Consider the following 17,051-nt stretch of genomic DNA (forward strand, 5'->3'; position numbering starts at 1 on the left):
AGGTGGTACAGAGGTATTGGATTAAAAGTAACGTCAAAATATTTCGATGAAAACCTTTGGTGAAATATGTCTGGCTATATTTATGATACACAATTTTGTAGCATACAATTGCACAAATACAACTGTTTAATATACAGAACATAAAAACAAACCCATGTTAGATATATTTAATAAATTTGATAAAGTAATGTTGCAAAAATTACAAAATAAGGCAATGAGAGTAGTTTTAAATAAAAATAGATGTACTGGTTGTAGAAGTATTATTGATAGATTGGAATGGTTAAATGTTCAAGAAATATTGAAGATAAATGTTTTAGTATTTATATATAAGTTAGAAAATAATATGTTACAAGAGTATTTTAATAAGTATTTAATAAGAAACAAAGATGTATTTATATATAATACTAGAAATAGAGACAATTTTAGAATAAGATAAGAAAACGAGTACGACCAGGGGAATAATATACGGATGTGTGAATTTGTATAATAATATTCTTAGGACAAAAACTATAAAATAAAGTATTTTTTTTATTTTCTGTTAATGTTTATATTATGTATGTGTTTAGTTAAAAAAAATAGTGTCAAAATTAACTATATCAATTAATTAAAAAAATAAATAAAGTGATAGTTTTGGATAAATACATATATAACGTCATATATTATATATGTACATATACATATGTTTGGGATTAACATATGTATATGTCTAAAAATAAAACTAGCTTTACTAAAAACTGACGAAATAGCAACCAGTGGCGTCATTAAAATAACCAAACATTATTTAGTACGACAGATCACGCGACAAAACACTGGGATGTTTTTATTTATCTGCATTCAACACAAATGTTTTAAGAACTGAAAAAACATGAGTTGTCTCAATTTAAAAACATTTTATATTGCATATTAAAAAGTAATAAAAAATTATTTCTTTAATATGGAATCAAGACGTAACACATTCTACGAATTTTATTAACATTCACTTTAAATATAGGCGTCCTAGGAAATAATTTCATCATGCTGATATTCCATTTTATTTTTTATGAAAATATAAAATAAGAAAACGCGGATTAAGGTATAATTAATTTATATGTTACAGTTACGCTGGAAATTAAAATTCTAAAATTCCAAAAATACACATATTATACATTAATTAAATAACATAAGCAATTCCAAATAAGGCAATGCGATAAAATCTGGATAGCCTTGATCTTTATAACACGTTAAATGCATTCGATTGTACTTTAATAAATCAAAGAGTTTTCTCTGCAACATCTTAAAATTATCCCGATTAAATGAACATTTCCTTTTCTTCTTCTTTTTAGATTGAAACTAAATCCAAATTTAAAATATGTTCATCATTAATACTAATAAAAAAAAAAAAAAATTAATTAGAATTTAACCTTTGATTTTCTTTTGAAGAGAATCAATAAATCGATTTTTTTTCATTAATTTTTACTTTATATTTAAAACCTCATTCTACAATATAATATATAAGTTTAGACAAAAAAAAAATGTTATTACTCAAACACAAAAATCGATACTGAGCAGAAATGTATTATATTTATGAGCTTTATTTACGAAGGATTTCAACACGTTACCGAAACGAATTATTTTGATGCTTTTACAAAGCTAACAAACTCTTGAAAAATCTTCAATTCTACTTCTAATATCAAATAACGTTTTATATTATTTGTAAATCAACTCTATGGCGTTATATTATATATTTTATATTATATTTAAAAATAAAACAATCATAAAATACGAAATGCCAAAGGTACGCTTAACATTGCTAATTAAATTACAAGCGTTTATTAATACTTGTATTTATAGCACAAGTATATAATCAATAAGTATGAATAGACTTGTGTCTATGGACATATATATATATACATGTTTTCTATCTAGAATATAAATAAGACAATCTAGATCCTAGATTGTTTAATCATTGTGTTGTAGAAAAATAACACATTTGCCAGTTTTTTTATGATTATGATGTACAGTGGTACCTCGACTTACGAACCGCTCACATACGAATTTTTCAAGATACGAACTTTTTTCATTTGACCTCTACATAAGAATCTAGATTCGAGACACGAACCGCAACGCTCATGTATTTTTTTATTACATTCGTTTGTTACTACATACGTTGCATTTATCTGTAATACGACGCGGAGTTGTGTGTGCGACGCACGATGCACATACATATTTGCTTTTTGTGTATCTATTTCAGTATTATTCAATGAGATGTAACGTAAAATTGGGTTTCGAGATATGAACTTTTCCAGACACGGTCTTATGAGCGATGCTATAATAATGCAATATAATTAAATATGTACTGCAAATCTTATTTGTATCGCTCTATTTATTAACTTGACCCTATCATTAATAACATGACTTGCCACATACGAAAACATTAATAATATTTTTTAGTATACGGTCTAAACAATATATATGTATAATACATATTTTTACTTATCATTTGTGTATAATTAATCATAAAATATCACTTTAATCGATTGATTTTTTTTATTTAAGAACTTTTGTTACCCGATATTATAAAACATTTCAGCATGTATATACAGTAGACCCCCCAATAACACGGTAATTTGGGGACGTGCTATTTGGGTGCGTGTAATTGGGGACTAGAAAATACAATTTTTTTCAATACGTACGTACGAATCAGGCGCGTGTAGTGAGATATTCTCCCTTTGGTTTGCACACACAAATAATAACGGACACCCAAATATCATGTCCCCAATTTACCGTGTTATTGGGAGGTCTATTGCATCTATCACTACAGATTAATGTTTATTATGGGCTTTGCCCTTGACGCGTTTTTTTTAGTCTTGGAATTTACTGTGTTAACAAATTTTCGGAATTTCAAAAATAGCATATTTTACACTTATCTATTTTAAACCACATAGGATAGTACAGATAGCCCTCAGTAGTTCTCAGTATATTATTGAATTTTAATTAGAAAGGTTCACAAAAAGTTTCGTTTTGTCTTTGAAAATATTTTTTGCCGTAGTTAATAATAAGTGCTAATAATTGTCATTGGGTTTTTGGTGAAAAAAAATTTAGTACAACAAGAAATCAAGTATATTTTTATGCACATATTGTTCATGTTTTATGTGTTATGTATAGATCAGTTTTGAGAAAGACATTAAGTGTATTATATATATAAGGAATAGTATGCTTGAAATGGATATCTTTATGTTAAAGACAAGATTAGTAAGGAAGTTTAGATTAAATTCTGGCGATGTGGAAATAAAAACAAAAGATATAATTGTTTAGTGATGAATCATTCATTTCTGAAAGACATGAACACACATTTATTTATATGATAAAGGCCATCACTTGATCCCGAAAATATAAATGTTGATTATAAAAATGCAATTCATCAATCTTTGTGTTTCTACAAGCTAACATAAATAGTGGTTATGAACATGTGGTAGAAAATCTTCGAAAGCATTTAGCTTTATGTAAACTTTAGACCGAATACAATTATAATGCGTAATTCTATTTAAATTCACAGACGATTACTCATGATTCGTTTCAGAACAATATATTATACATACATATTTCTGCACTGGAGAATAATTTATGAATGAATTAGAACTAACTTTAGAATAGTTTACGAACGCCTATATAGGTCGCTTAAGAAACAATATAACTAGGACAACACCGATTTTTTCCTACGATGTTTGGTTTTGTTATCATAGAACATTGAACGTAAGCAATAAGAACGATAATTGTTCGAAGCATGTAATAGGAAACTGAAATTGAGGTTTGTTGGTAGTTCAGGCAATCAAAATTTATGGATTTTTATTAATAGTCTCAGGAAAAAAAATATAGAGCACGTTATGCCTACACTACACTCTCTGGAAGTTGTCCGAACCGAAGTTACAAATGAAGTCGGCCGAGACCTACGACTTCGAGTAAGCGAACACACTGCCACAAATTTCACATGGCATCCGGACAGCGGCCGTGAATGACGTCCAGACGGCGGCTTCTGTCACGTACAGCTGGCATATTTGCGCGCGATCGGAAAATGTACCATATAATCGCAATTTTTAAATTGTCGTTTTATTAAGTTTGTGTGGGCACTCACCAATACAATATCAGTGAAAACTTTTCGGTCGTAAATATTCAATTTACGCAAAATCTTTGTCGGCTTTTGAAAAATGCCGTAAGGCATAAAAATGATACTTCAGTATACGACTATCCTAGATTTTGTCGCCATCGATTCTAAATAAGAATTTGTTATGGTGTGACATTTATATAAGCCGATCTAGGAAAATACATAAGGATATTCGAAACGATTTTTTTTAACAAAATCAAGTACCACTAATTATTTAATTTTATATGAAAAAAAATATAATAACGATATCTGTTAGAAGAAGATACTATCAAAAATATAATTAATCCCTTTTGGTGCCCTAAAATATTCAAAGATATCAGTAAGAGTCTGTTGAAGTCCTTGACAAGCATGTGGTATTATAACTTGACCACGTGACCACGATGCAGCGCTCGTCATGCGTGTTGACCATAGGACGCCTACGCGTATACTGAAATTGAACCGAGTTACTCGTTCTATCTCAGTTTGCGAAAAACCATATCATTAACTCTCTCGCTGTCGTCACTTAACACGCGAGAGAGCGAAAGGGGAAGTATCTCACCACTCGCGCTCGAAAGAGCAGCTCCGATTTTTTGACTTCGGTTCGTTTGCCGACAATGTTCGGAAGCGCTCGAAGCTGGCCAAGTCGACTGAATTTACCCCCACTTTACCTCCCGTTCTCGATAACCTCGGACAACTTCCGAGAGATTTTAGAGTAAAGAAGTAACCCACTATATTCTCCGTCATTGGCCAACCTTGGTCAACTTCCAGAAAGTGCAATGCAGGCATTACGGTAAAGCTGATCAAAGATTTTTTATAAATATTTTGAGATACGATAGAGAACATATCATATAATATTTGTTAATAATTTTAAAATAAAATTGTTTTTAAATTAATATACTTTTTCGTTTTAATATACATATATTTTATTTACAATAATACTAAGCGTGCAATTATTTTTCGTTTCTGTCGCCCAATCGTCGCGTGCCGAATGTTTCGAGATAAAAACCACAGTCGGAACGAATGTTCGTAAGTCGAGGTAATTGTAATAGATTTTATTTAATAAAATTTCTGTTTATAAAAAAAATACTCATTCCAAAAGAAAAATTATAACAGATTGTAAATCAGCGCATACCTTTATTAATTATTGGGGCAATGAAATGTTATGAAGTGTAATCGCGGCAAAATTATGCTTATAGCTTCGCGGCATAAGTGGCGTAAAAATGGTAAAATCCATTTTAATTATTATACATATCTATCATAATTCATGCACTAGTTGTTCTAATAGTAACTTGTAAGTAGTAAATTTACTAGAATGACGTTATCAGTAGGCGGAGTCATCCATAGAACAAAATAGTTTTGTCACAAGCAATACATTCTTATATAAAAAAAAAAATTGTATTGATTTTGTATACTGTCGTTTTTTTATGAGCAATATACTTGAACCGTAATTTAAAAATAAATAGTAAGTTCGGTTGACTTAGTTAGGAATGGCAGGAGTAAGTAATCAGCTATCCGAAATGAAAAATGTCACACAATTCTGCTTAAGCTAAGATATGGTGGAAATTCGTCTCAGACTATCAAGATACTTTCGAACACGATTTAACGCCGAGACTCGCGAAAAAGTTTCGCAACGTTTTCACTCAGCGCAAAAGTATCTTTCCGATAACTCTTTCCAATTGTGCGCAATAAAAAAGGCTGACTCGTTACGTTGCGGTGCCCTTTGGCGATTTTCCTTTGGACCGGAATAAAAAGCATACGCATACCTACGCAGTATAACGACGGAAAAAATAACCCTAAAAGCCAACGATACTCCCTCGGCCGACATCTGTGCGGGGAAGAAAATTGTATGCAAATTAAGTATGAAAAAAATAATATAAATATACATAGCGTAGTGTAATATTAGGTAAGAGTGGCAACGTAGAGCGAATTTCGAAACGTTCGCAGGTAATACGAAATTAAGACGGGACCAGATGGCGCAAATCGAAAGGATGGAATTTTAATTCCTCGCTCGTCCGACGGTCTGGGCTAATATACGTGTAAAAGGAGGAATTCGTCTTAATTTTTCATATAAATTTGCTCTCGCTTCTAATACCACAAAGAAGAAGGGAGAAAAAACGAATCGAATTAAAACTCGATTCTGTCGCTTTTAAATTAATTTTATTTGAGAGAGAATTTCTTCGACGATCAAAAAAGTTAAGGGCCACAACCTTTTACAAAACAACAGAGCATTTTATTGATAAACATATAAATATCTATGTGAATTCGTTTACAATAAAAAAATACACAAATAGTTTTAAATTATTGTATCAAATCTTCAGTGTTGAGTATTCTCAAGTACATTTGATCATCCTAGTTCACAGTCTAGTGTAGTTTATATTATTGATACAGTTAATATTAGTAAAGTGAAAACAGTGTACTCTCGATTATCAGGTTTGCAAATAATCCGTGCTTCAAATATTTTTTATTTTTCAATGAGAATAAGCGTATGTTGTGATATATGAAACAAACGGTATGATAAGGTAAGGAGACTGAAATAAAAAATCTTTCTGGTAATAACCAAAAAGGTGCATGGATGGGTAAAGATCTTCGAAAATTGGTTCAAAATGTTTTTTTTTTAAGTAAAAAGGTTGCCACATAATGCAGTATTGCTTCTGCTTACACGAATGAAAACATATGGCCTTATTGATGCAGAGTTTTCAAAGCCTATTGTTACAAGTTTAATTCAACTTATAGACCAAAGTGATACATCATTAAATTCTCAAAACTAAAACGCTTTGAAAATGTCGATCGGGAAAACTTCGAGGATTTTTTGATTATGATTCAAATAATCCGGATTTTTAATGCTTGAATTATATTGATATCGTTTCTATTGTCACTCAAACAGCAGATGAAGGGAGTGATTACTAATTTACATTAGTCACAAGACGGCACTGATTTCTGTTGAAACTTGACTGGACTATATCGACTAAGGGGGATTCCTATATAGCTCTTAAAAAACCAAAGTGACCGAACGTGTTCCATCGCTCATTGATTGCTAGTGTTTCTTCTTGAGAAAATTGTCGAATCGAAAATTTTCATTTCTCGAGAAATTTTATAAAGCATTTTTAATTTGTACGAATATTTTAAAAAGGTTTATAACCATTGCTCTATTTTTAACGCTGCATAAATAAAGACAGGTTCATGCCTAATATGCATACTTATCGGAAGGTTTTAATAGGTCCGGGAATGGCAAAAAATTGTTTACAATTTTTTAACACTCGAAATCGCCTAATTTTTGCTTAAGTTATAAAAGTAGACACTCTGTTAAGCAACCATTTCGAAGATGTTCGTGCCAGATGTTTGAATTCTATTACTCTAACCGGCCGGCGGTTTTATTTTTGCTTTGGTGATCTAAAAATCCGCTCCCATAAAAATAAATTACGCATAGGAATCGGTAGAATGCAAAACGATTTACGGCTATTTTTATTTTTCAATAATTTAAAAATGTTTTTTTATCGTTTTTGTAAAGTAGCAACAGCTGATATTGACAGCCGAAGGGGCCTTAAAATTGTTGTTGAAACAATTGGAAAATATCAATTCTGAGCTAAGCTCGAAATGTCAACGGGCAATTAAAGAAAAATTATATAATCGAAAAATCCGGGCGTCTATGTCATTAATTAAAAAATTTCAAAATCCAGAATCTTTCACCACTAAAAAATAGAATGACTTCTTTAGTTATTCTTCAAATGAAGAAATATGTAAAATAAGGAAAGAAATTATTTGATTTTTATTTCTTGAGAAATAAAAATCATCGATTAAATCAGAATACCTAGGGATTGTAATACCAGTAATACCGATATTGGGCCAAAATTCAAGTATTACAAATGATATCAGTACATTTTTTTGTTTAAAACGATATCTTATGGCTTAGAACTGCGAAAACGACGATGATCATATTGTTTTAAGCAGAAGCGGAGAATAAAATGATGATCATTGTCGGAGATTAGAATATTTTGCAGTATTTACGTAGTTGTATTATATAATATTAACATTAACACTAATAAGTTTAATTTAATTAACGTTACTTGAATAGAAATAAATAAATATACGAGAGATATATCTTTCGAAAACAAATATTATTAAGATATTCTAAAAAATATATTAAATGTGCAAAATTATATAAATAAATCATATTTCAATCACATAAATAGCACAATCATAAATCTATTTTTAGAAAGAAATATGTCGCATTTTGTACACAGATTTTCAATTACACACCCATTTCTCAGAAGGTTCTTTCGGATAATTATCACTGACAAAAAATAATGAGTAATATAGGAATATATTTTATTGGAAAAAAATAGCAAAGCGTATACTGGCTATATTCGGAAACACATAAATGCGAACAATTATTTTCTACAACGAAAACAACAAAACTCCCAAAAGATCAAGATTAACAGATCAGTATATATCGTCAATTTTTAAGAAAACATTAGTTCAAAATATTCAACCAAATTATGATTTGGTTCGTGAAAAACGATGCTGAAAAAAAATAATATGTTTTGGTATTTTTTTATAAGTTGTATATTTTTTAATAAATCTGAAATATCTTAAATTTTATTGGAATAAATTAGCGAGTGGTGCTATAGCCCCTGATAAAAATTTAATAGGCATTTAGAAGCAGTCGATCAAAGACAATATTTTGTCCTAGATATGGCTTGGCGATAATTTTGTATTTTCGACAATGTAATAAATTAACGAAGGTGAATAAATAAATAGAACAAAAAAGTTTTTGTACACATTCATCTTATTGATTTGTATTAGTACTCTTAGACAACAATTGAGGATCAGCGTATTATATAAAGTATTTTCAGAAGTACCTGAATTTGAAGAAGTCGAAATTTAACCTTTTATTGTATTTCAAAAAAAAATATGAAAACAACAATAGTTACATCTTTATTTAATATCTAAGAAAATCGTACGACTCTTGAATCCTTGGATTTTTTCGCAGAATTCGAATACATGTGTTAAAATTAAACAATATACTACAGCATAAACTTAGCAATAAAGCATTAAGTTTGACTTTGAATAAACGGATATATAGCACGTTTAAATATACATGACAATTAGGTGTAGTAATTTAATTATAATGTAATAAAAAAACAATGCACAATTAAACAAAAAAAAATGGACAAAAATTTGACAGTTGCGAAACGTCCATTTGCTGTTCAAACCCAAACCTAACCTTAACGAACATAATAACGGTATAACGGTTCATATTTAATTAAAATAAATAAATAAATTTATTTACTCTAGGTTTGTGTTTGAACAACGCGGGAAACGCAGTGAGGACTAACTATTGGTTTTGAGCGCGATGCTAAAGAAACATAATTATTGTACTGGATCGTAGTAAACATTGAAAGGAATAATAATATAATTCAAATATTTAATACATCGAAACAATAGTTGCCGGGGTATATGAATGCTTTGGTTTTGTTAATCAATAAACATGGAAGCGGTACTCGGATTATTTTTTTGTCTATTTTTATTACCAATTAATTAAAATAATAATAACGTCAATACCGGTATTGAAAATACCGATATTATTGCAATCCCTAGCTACGAACCGCTCCTATCTACCGGTATTCAAGTTGTAAATTCCATCTTGTGCTTTGAATCACAGACTATTCAAGATATGCTGCTGTATCATACAGTTTTGTCTTATCACACAAGATTGGGCTGGCTCTAACGCGGACGAGTCATAACTCCTGTTGTAGAATTTATAACTGAGATAGCCATATAGGTACCTCAAAGAAAATAAAGTTTTTCACTCCAATGCTTCAAAATGCAACTCACTCTAAAGTTTAGGCCGGAATCACGGGAGACGTGGATCGTAAGATCTTTCCCGAGGGAAGTGTAACAGTAAAATGTTTAAGAACCACTGTTCTATGTAAATTATATAAACATTTTGACTCAATGTGGTTTTCGGGTCGTCTGGTGAGACCACTGCAATAGGTAGAATTTCTATAATATTATTCTCTAAGTAAATTTCCAAATATTATATGTTTTCCGTCTTGATAACAAGTAAATATGAAACATTAATTTTGTGTAAAACAATGTATTCTACCCATCTTACCTACAACTAATTTTGTTTTGATAATGGTAAAAGTTTGATATTAACATATTTGTAAGAGCTTTAATTATCTCGTGCTTTATATCTAATTTATCAAAGTATTTGGTAATGATATATGTATATTTTTAAATCACGTTGTAACATAGATTTGCGGACAAACCATGGAGAATTAAGGAAATATTTTATTGAAATAAAAAACAACAATTAATGAAATGATAATTTGAATACATTTCATTAAAGAACTGATATGTTGTCTTTAGCTTCTAAACTCTAAAGCAATATGTGCTTTGGCATTTTGTGCTTGTATTTAAATTTATGGTTGTTTTTATCGTATTCACCGATACACGAAATCAGTGGATTAGTGTAGATTCGCGAGATATTTTTATAATATTTTCTGGTATGAAAATGACAGTGTTTTGAAAATGACTCTATACTGGACAGGCATATGTTAAAATGGGTCTAATTAATTGTTTATAGATAAAAAAATTATAGTTAGCGCGCTTTTTCTATTAAATATTGGTCTAAGAGCCGCAATGGAGGCAAGCCCTTCAGAGCGAAGTTCCAAAATAAGTTTATTAAATTTAAGCTTGGAGTCCAGATGCAAGTCCAGATATTTAACGCTTGTTTTCATTTAGGAGAGGTGGTGGCAGAGTTTATCTACGTTTTGTGAAAATAATTGCTTGTGTTCTAATTTGGTTGATTTTAATTTTCCACCCTCAAAGTATTTATTTAAAATTTGAAAAGATTTTTGTGATTTATTCGCGATTGTTTTAAGACCGGAAGCACTAGTTAAAATAGCTGTATCATAAAAGCGTATGTTTTATTTTTGGGATATCGTTCGTATACAAGATAAAAAGGAACGACACGAACAAACTTCCCTGGGCTGGAATTTTACGCGGGATCGAGTGTTCATTATTTAGTGAAACAACATAGCTTCTACTTTTCAGGTATGAGTGTATTTAGCGTAGCAGATAGTCAAAGGATTTGTTTTTGTATAGTTTATGAATCAAACCATCATGCCATACTGTGTCGAAAGCTTTTTCTATATCTTTTTCTATATTGAAAGACCCGCACTGTTTTTAATATTAAAATTTAGGCATTTGTGCTCCGTTAAACTATTAATTTAATGACTTGTCGAGTGATTTTCGCGAAAATCAAACTGTTCGTTAATAATTTATTAACAAAGATTCTTTTAAATGCATAAGGATTAATTTTATAATGTGGGACCTAAGTACTATACAAAATCCAGAGGTTTAACCATATTTTAATTAATTGGATTTTATTTTGCAGTCTATCAACCACTTGATGGAGATTTAAATAAGAGCGTAAAATTTCTGTGTCAGCGAATAGAGTTTGTAGAGTGGTAAATATTGTAAACAATAATGATCCTAAAGTTGTAGCTCAATAAACGCTAGCAGATAATGATATAAATTTGAAATAATTTACAATTCTAAAACAACTTAATTAATTTAATATAACCATATTAGTAACATTCATTACGTAAAAGCTTAAATATAGAAGTTTAAACATAGCTCGTTTGACAATTGTATTTTGAAAATGCAATAAGTTTGACCAAAATGAAATAATATTATGCAATTTAATACATGAATAAGTTTCCAGTGTTTCCTGTGTCCAGGAAAAACGTTATAATTGTGTCCTAATTTATTGTCAAAATTTAGTGGCGTTAAATAAAAAAATTTAAGCTACGTATATAATTGCTAATTTTCAAATCTAAGACACAGTGTGCCTTAGATTTGTGAGAGTCCGGCAGTGCAAAAACTAAAGTTTAAAAGATGTTTTGTTTCACAATATTTTATTATTATTAACGCGATCAAGTAGTTTAATTTGTAATATTTATTCATTATTATTACGTACAATACGTTTCTATTTACATTGCGCAATAAATATATGTATAATTACTTTTCACGGCATTATCTCCAAAATAAATAATGTTAGGTGTAAAAAAACTTTAATGTAAAATCTAAACCACGTATTTTTTATCAAGTTCCGTAATGTACGATTTTTTGCCTTAAACGTCAGCAAATGACATTAGCACTTATATCATTTAGTCTTATTGTAATCATACAAGAAACTCGTTAGAAGAAACGCATGTATATATTACACTACAGAATAAGAAAATACAGATATGAAAACAAAGTTGTTAGTTGTTTTCGTCAGAGTAACCGACGCTAAAAACACAACAAAAACAATCGTCAATATTGAATGGGCTTCTACGGCGAAGCGCGTTTTGTAGATAGTTCCTCAAAGGCTGCGGCGAACAAAGTAAAGTTACCTGGGAGATGCGAGCGATGCGGCGAGGCGGCGGCCCCGAGGCAGGCGGCGGCCGCCAGCAGCAGCAGCGCCCCCGGCCCCCGCATGCCCCCCGCAGCCCCAGTGCGTTCGCACCCAGCGGCCCCCGCATCAGCCGCGGCAACCCGCGACAACAACCGATCCCCGCGCTCACCCGCGCCCCACTGACATTTGACAGGAACAACACGCGCACTAGCGCCTCTAGCGCAAAGAAAACGAAGCATATCACTCGAAGGCCTTAACGCCCACTTTTGTGATCATCCAAAAGTGACGTTTCGTAAATGAGCTCTTATATTTTTTTTAATTTAAATTAAAGAAACCTTTTATACTTATTTTATTTAAATCTTAAGCTGAAAATTGGCATATTGCATTTATAAAAGTCCTAACAACGTATTTTTTTTTTAATTTAAGATTCAAAATTTTATTTAAAAATCGAATATATTGTCACATAAAAACTTAACATTTCATATTATAAGCCTAGGGTTGACATTTTTGCTTTCTCTGTACTACAGGGAATGATTTTTTGACGATTATTTTAATACTTTAAAATGAATTTGATAAGTTTCTATCAACTTATTGTTTTTATTATTTATATTAATAATAACTTATATTTAACATTAAAATAATTAAAATGTGAATATATTAAAGCAATATCATCACTATAGCGCTACAGTCTAGAATCCAATAAAGAAATTGAAAATTTATCATTGGCACAATAATTAGAGAAAGAAATTTTAAGATTAGTGTAAAAAAACCAACACATTACGGATTAATGGAGAAAGAATTCAAAATATGTTAATCAACAAGCAAGAGAGCAAATAATTTACAGTGCCTATTTGAAGCCTTGTTGTAATTTTTAGCCAACATCAACACAAGAGAAAGTCAGAGCCTAGATTTGTTATGTCCAAGACTTGGCGGCACTTGGGTAGCACTAGCGTGACGGTTTTTCTCTCTACTGGCAATCTTCCGGGCATTCGGACGCGTCGCCTCGCATTCGCTTTGTAACCATGTAAACAACCATTAATATTCAATAAAAATTACTGCAGCTGCTCACTTTGTGTCTAATTGCCACCCGTCACCAATCCCGTCGCTAAACTACGAACAAAAGTGTCATAGAGGACGCGAATAACTGACAGATCTTCATAGTAAAATGCGTTCCTCATAATAAAGTCGAGCATCTTGAAAGATTTATCACAGACGTCGTGTGGAAGTTTCTCTAGCCAAAATGTTTCCACCGAGATTATAGGAATAAACTGATGACGAACGGAATCGATAAAATGGCACAATATGCTGCTTTCCGACAAAGTGCTAAAATACTCTTTCGACAAACGACCGCCATATATTACAAACTGTCTACGATCACTCAAATAACTCAAGAGTAGCCAAGTAACTGAGGTCCAACATTTTTTTTAATAATAACCCATGACAAATCTTGTCAAAATCCGTATATATGCCACTTACTTCAACTCCCGTAATATATAAAATATTTTCAAAGTGTCCCCTGGACAAAAACCCCCCTCCCGTACAAATAACCCCCTGATAATTAACACCCCATGCAAATAATCCCCCAGACAATTAGCCCTCGCCACGTATAAAGATTACAGATATTACTTAAGCAATTTTTTTACTGATTTTTGCGAAAAGAGATAAAAAATCAATTGGGCGACTTTAGTCGATTTCCGCGTTCAAAGGATTATACATATGTATCTAGCCTAAAGAAGGCCAAATAATATTTTTTATTTTTTTTAAAAACCACAATCTTTCTTTCTAGCGTAAATTACAATATATATATATAATTAATTATTCTCTCTCTCTCTTTCGTAAATATGTTAGTTTTATTGATATTTTAAACATTCTGTATTTTGCTGAGTCAAATAAATTAGTATTGATACTGCCCATTCATATTAAACACTATATTATTTAAATAATGACCATTTGTTATAAATAGTAACAACTTATATAAAATACTAATCTTTGTACGTGGCGGGGGCTTTATATTTGTACGGGGGGTTAATGTCTAGAGGGGTTTTGACGGGGGGGTTATTGTCCGGGGGGTTAATGTCCAGGAGGTTTTGACGGGGGTTATTATCCGGAGGATATCTGTCCAGGGGGTATTTGTCCTGATACCGAAAGTGTGGCCAGAATTGTCAATTCGTTGGGCTTTTATTATAGCTTCCTTTGGCGCATTTTACAATTCAACCTATAGCAGTATAAAATTCAGATAACACAAGAACTGAAGCCTAGAGACCATGGATAGAGAAAAATTTAAGGAGATTGGGTGTTAAAGTAACATAAAGGTAATGCTGATTTTTCAAAGAAAATCTTCTTCTTTGATGAGACACATTTTTACGTTTCTAGTTTGTTAATAAGCAAAATTGCCCCATATGGGGCGAGGAAAATCTTCATGTGATCACGAGAGACCATTACATGCACAGAAAGTGACTGTTTGGTGCGCATCTGGTGCGAGTCAGCAAATGCGGCTATCAAGAGAGGACGCGATCGTGATTCTTGAAGACGTTCTAAAAACCAAAACTGGAATTCCGCGAGAATAGCTGGTTTGTCAACAGCACCCTTCAGTAGATTGAAAAAATGCTTAGCGACATACAACTTCTGCGAGAACTCAGCGAATCGTATCCCAACGTTCCTAAAAGAAAGGCGCTGCGATATAAGAACGGATAAAAACCAAATGTTCTATTATAAAGGTCTCTTAAAAACCTGTTTTGAATCTTTTCCACTAAAAATAAATATTTGGTTATTCGGAGATTGTAAATTATAGATCCCGAAGAATGCTACGAACTAAGGTATCATAGAGGACGCGAATAACTGATAGATCATCAAAGTGCAAGGCGTTCCTCATAACAAAGCCGAGGATCTTAGAAGATTTTTTACAGACGTCGTGTATTGTGTAGCGAAAACCTCCACTTTCTCTCAAAAGTGATTCCGAGATCTTTAGTGAAAGTTTCTCTAGTCAAAATGTTCCCACCGAGATCATATTAATAAACTGGTGGTGAACGGGATCGAGAAAATGACAAGTATGGCACTTTCCGACACTAAAGGGCAGACGGTTAACGAAAGTCCATCTCCATAGAGTCTAAATCACTCTGTAGAGAGGAGTCCGCAACAGATCAAATGCATTTATACAATTTTAAATCATCTGTGTACACAAGAAAACTTGAATTTGTAACTACCGTATTTATGTCATTATTAAATAGCATAAAGAGCAGATTGGACCCTTGAGGAATCTCCGAAGGGGTGAAATATTCTTTCGACAATCGGTCGCCATAAGTTACAAACTGTCTACGATCGCTCAAATAACTCGAGAATAACAGAGTTAAATCATCCGAGCAACCATGACAAACCTTGTCCAAGACCTTCTTAAAATCTGTGTATACGACGTTAACTTGAATTCCCGCATCGAGAGATTTTGTCAGCATTTTGGTGAAAGACAAAAGGTTAGTAACATGTGATGAAACCCATGTTGTTGGTCCAACAAAACTTTCTGAAAGGATTTATATTATTGTAATAACAAATTAAATTGAATTATTTTAATGTGCATTTTTTTGATAATAGATATATATAATATATACATATGAAGCTTCTGAACTCGACATCTGACCAAATTATTTTTTCTCGCACAATTTAATCCCCACCTCATAGAGATTATAGCCATATTTTTATCTTGCTGAGATTGTCCATATTTTATAATAAATTCACGAATTTATAAAGTCATTCGCTGAATTTTGGCGTTCTGGTTACGAGTACAAAAGGGCGAACTCGACATTATAATATTTATCTTTCTCATACCTACGCCGTAGCTACGAGAGATATAGATACACGTCGTCTTCGCCCATACATAAAAAAATAATCTCGATTTTTTCGAAATGGTCATTTGTCGAGTTCGCCTTTTGTGCCGTGTACGCCTCACATGGACTTTTTCGAAAATCACCGATTTTTTTAACGACTGGCAGCATTTTCTGACGTTACTCAGAGCGGCCATTTTTGAAAACGTTTCTAAGAAACTTGAACGGAGAAAATGGAGGTCTCGTACAGGGTGGAGTTAGAAAATTACGGCGAAAAGTTCTTGGATGACTTTGGACAACTTTTAAAAGATCAAAATTCCGTGGACATCACGCTAACCAACAAAGACCGATCCATCAGGGTGCACAAACTGGTGCTGATTGCGAAGAGTCCATACTTCAAGGTAAGAATCGCAAACTAATAATTGCACGTTGTATAGGAATTGCACAATGTATCACTGACCCTTTCATCCAGGAAAATCTAAAAAACGTCGGAGAATGCGTCATCATGTTCGATACGAAGTTCGTCGTCATATCGTCACTAGTCGAGTTCATATATTTCGGTAAAACTTCATTCACCAACATCGACGCTAGAGAGGTAGTAGCCGCTGCGAAGCTCTTCAAAATCAAGGGGCTCTCCGAGTTTAAAATAGAAAACGACGGTAACCTTGGTTATTACTTGTTAACTTGTATTAATACTGAAATATAGTAT

The 17,051-nt window shown here is 31.9% G+C and overlaps 2 protein-coding genes and 1 long non-coding RNA gene across 3 annotated transcripts in view; 2 read left to right on the forward strand and 1 right to left on the reverse strand.

The window, feature by feature from the left end:
- The window catches only part of Kul (Kuzbanian-like), a 93,384-nt gene extending 80,676 nt beyond the window's left edge, over positions 1–12,708 (reverse strand). The window contains exon 1 of the mRNA XM_088198592.1: positions 12,526–12,708. Within this exon, the coding sequence (XP_088054718.1) occupies positions 12,526–12,610 (85 nt within the window). The 5' untranslated portion in view covers positions 12,611–12,708. The remainder of the gene's footprint in view (positions 1–12,525) is intronic.
- Positions 8,817–12,711, forward strand: LOC148229590 (uncharacterized). Its single transcript, XR_015811486.1, has 2 exons — positions 8,817–9,304; positions 9,483–12,711. It is a non-coding gene; the product is annotated as an uncharacterized LOC148229590 (long non-coding RNA).
- Positions 12,712–12,791: 80 nt separating this feature from the next.
- LOC148229591 (broad-complex core protein isoforms 1/2/3/4/5-like) lies at positions 12,792–17,048 on the forward strand. Its single transcript, XM_088196887.1, has 3 exons — positions 12,792–12,819; positions 16,573–16,743; positions 16,815–17,048. The coding sequence occupies exons 2-3, from the start codon at positions 16,576–16,578 to the stop codon at positions 17,046–17,048; spliced, it is 402 nt and encodes a 133-aa protein (XP_088053013.1). The 5' UTR covers positions 12,792–12,819; positions 16,573–16,575.
- Positions 17,049–17,051: the final 3 nt, after the last annotated feature.

This window comes from Plectrocnemia conspersa, unplaced genomic scaffold, assembly GCF_051122295.1.
Source record: "Plectrocnemia conspersa isolate PC_06_02 unplaced genomic scaffold, ASM5112229v1 ptg000011l, whole genome shotgun sequence".
Taxonomy (NCBI): Eukaryota; Metazoa; Arthropoda; class Insecta; order Trichoptera; family Polycentropodidae; genus Plectrocnemia; species Plectrocnemia conspersa.

Excerpts from the sequence above, each read along its gene's own strand:
- LOC148229591 (XM_088196887.1), top strand. The coding sequence starts at position 16,576 with ATGGAGGTCTCGTACAGGGTGGAGTTAGAAAATTACGGCGAAAAGTTC. Across the intron at positions 16,744-16,814 it reads CGAAGAGTCCATACTTCAAG|GAAAATCTAAAAAACGTCGG; the intron begins GTAAGAATCGCA and ends CCTTTCATCCAG.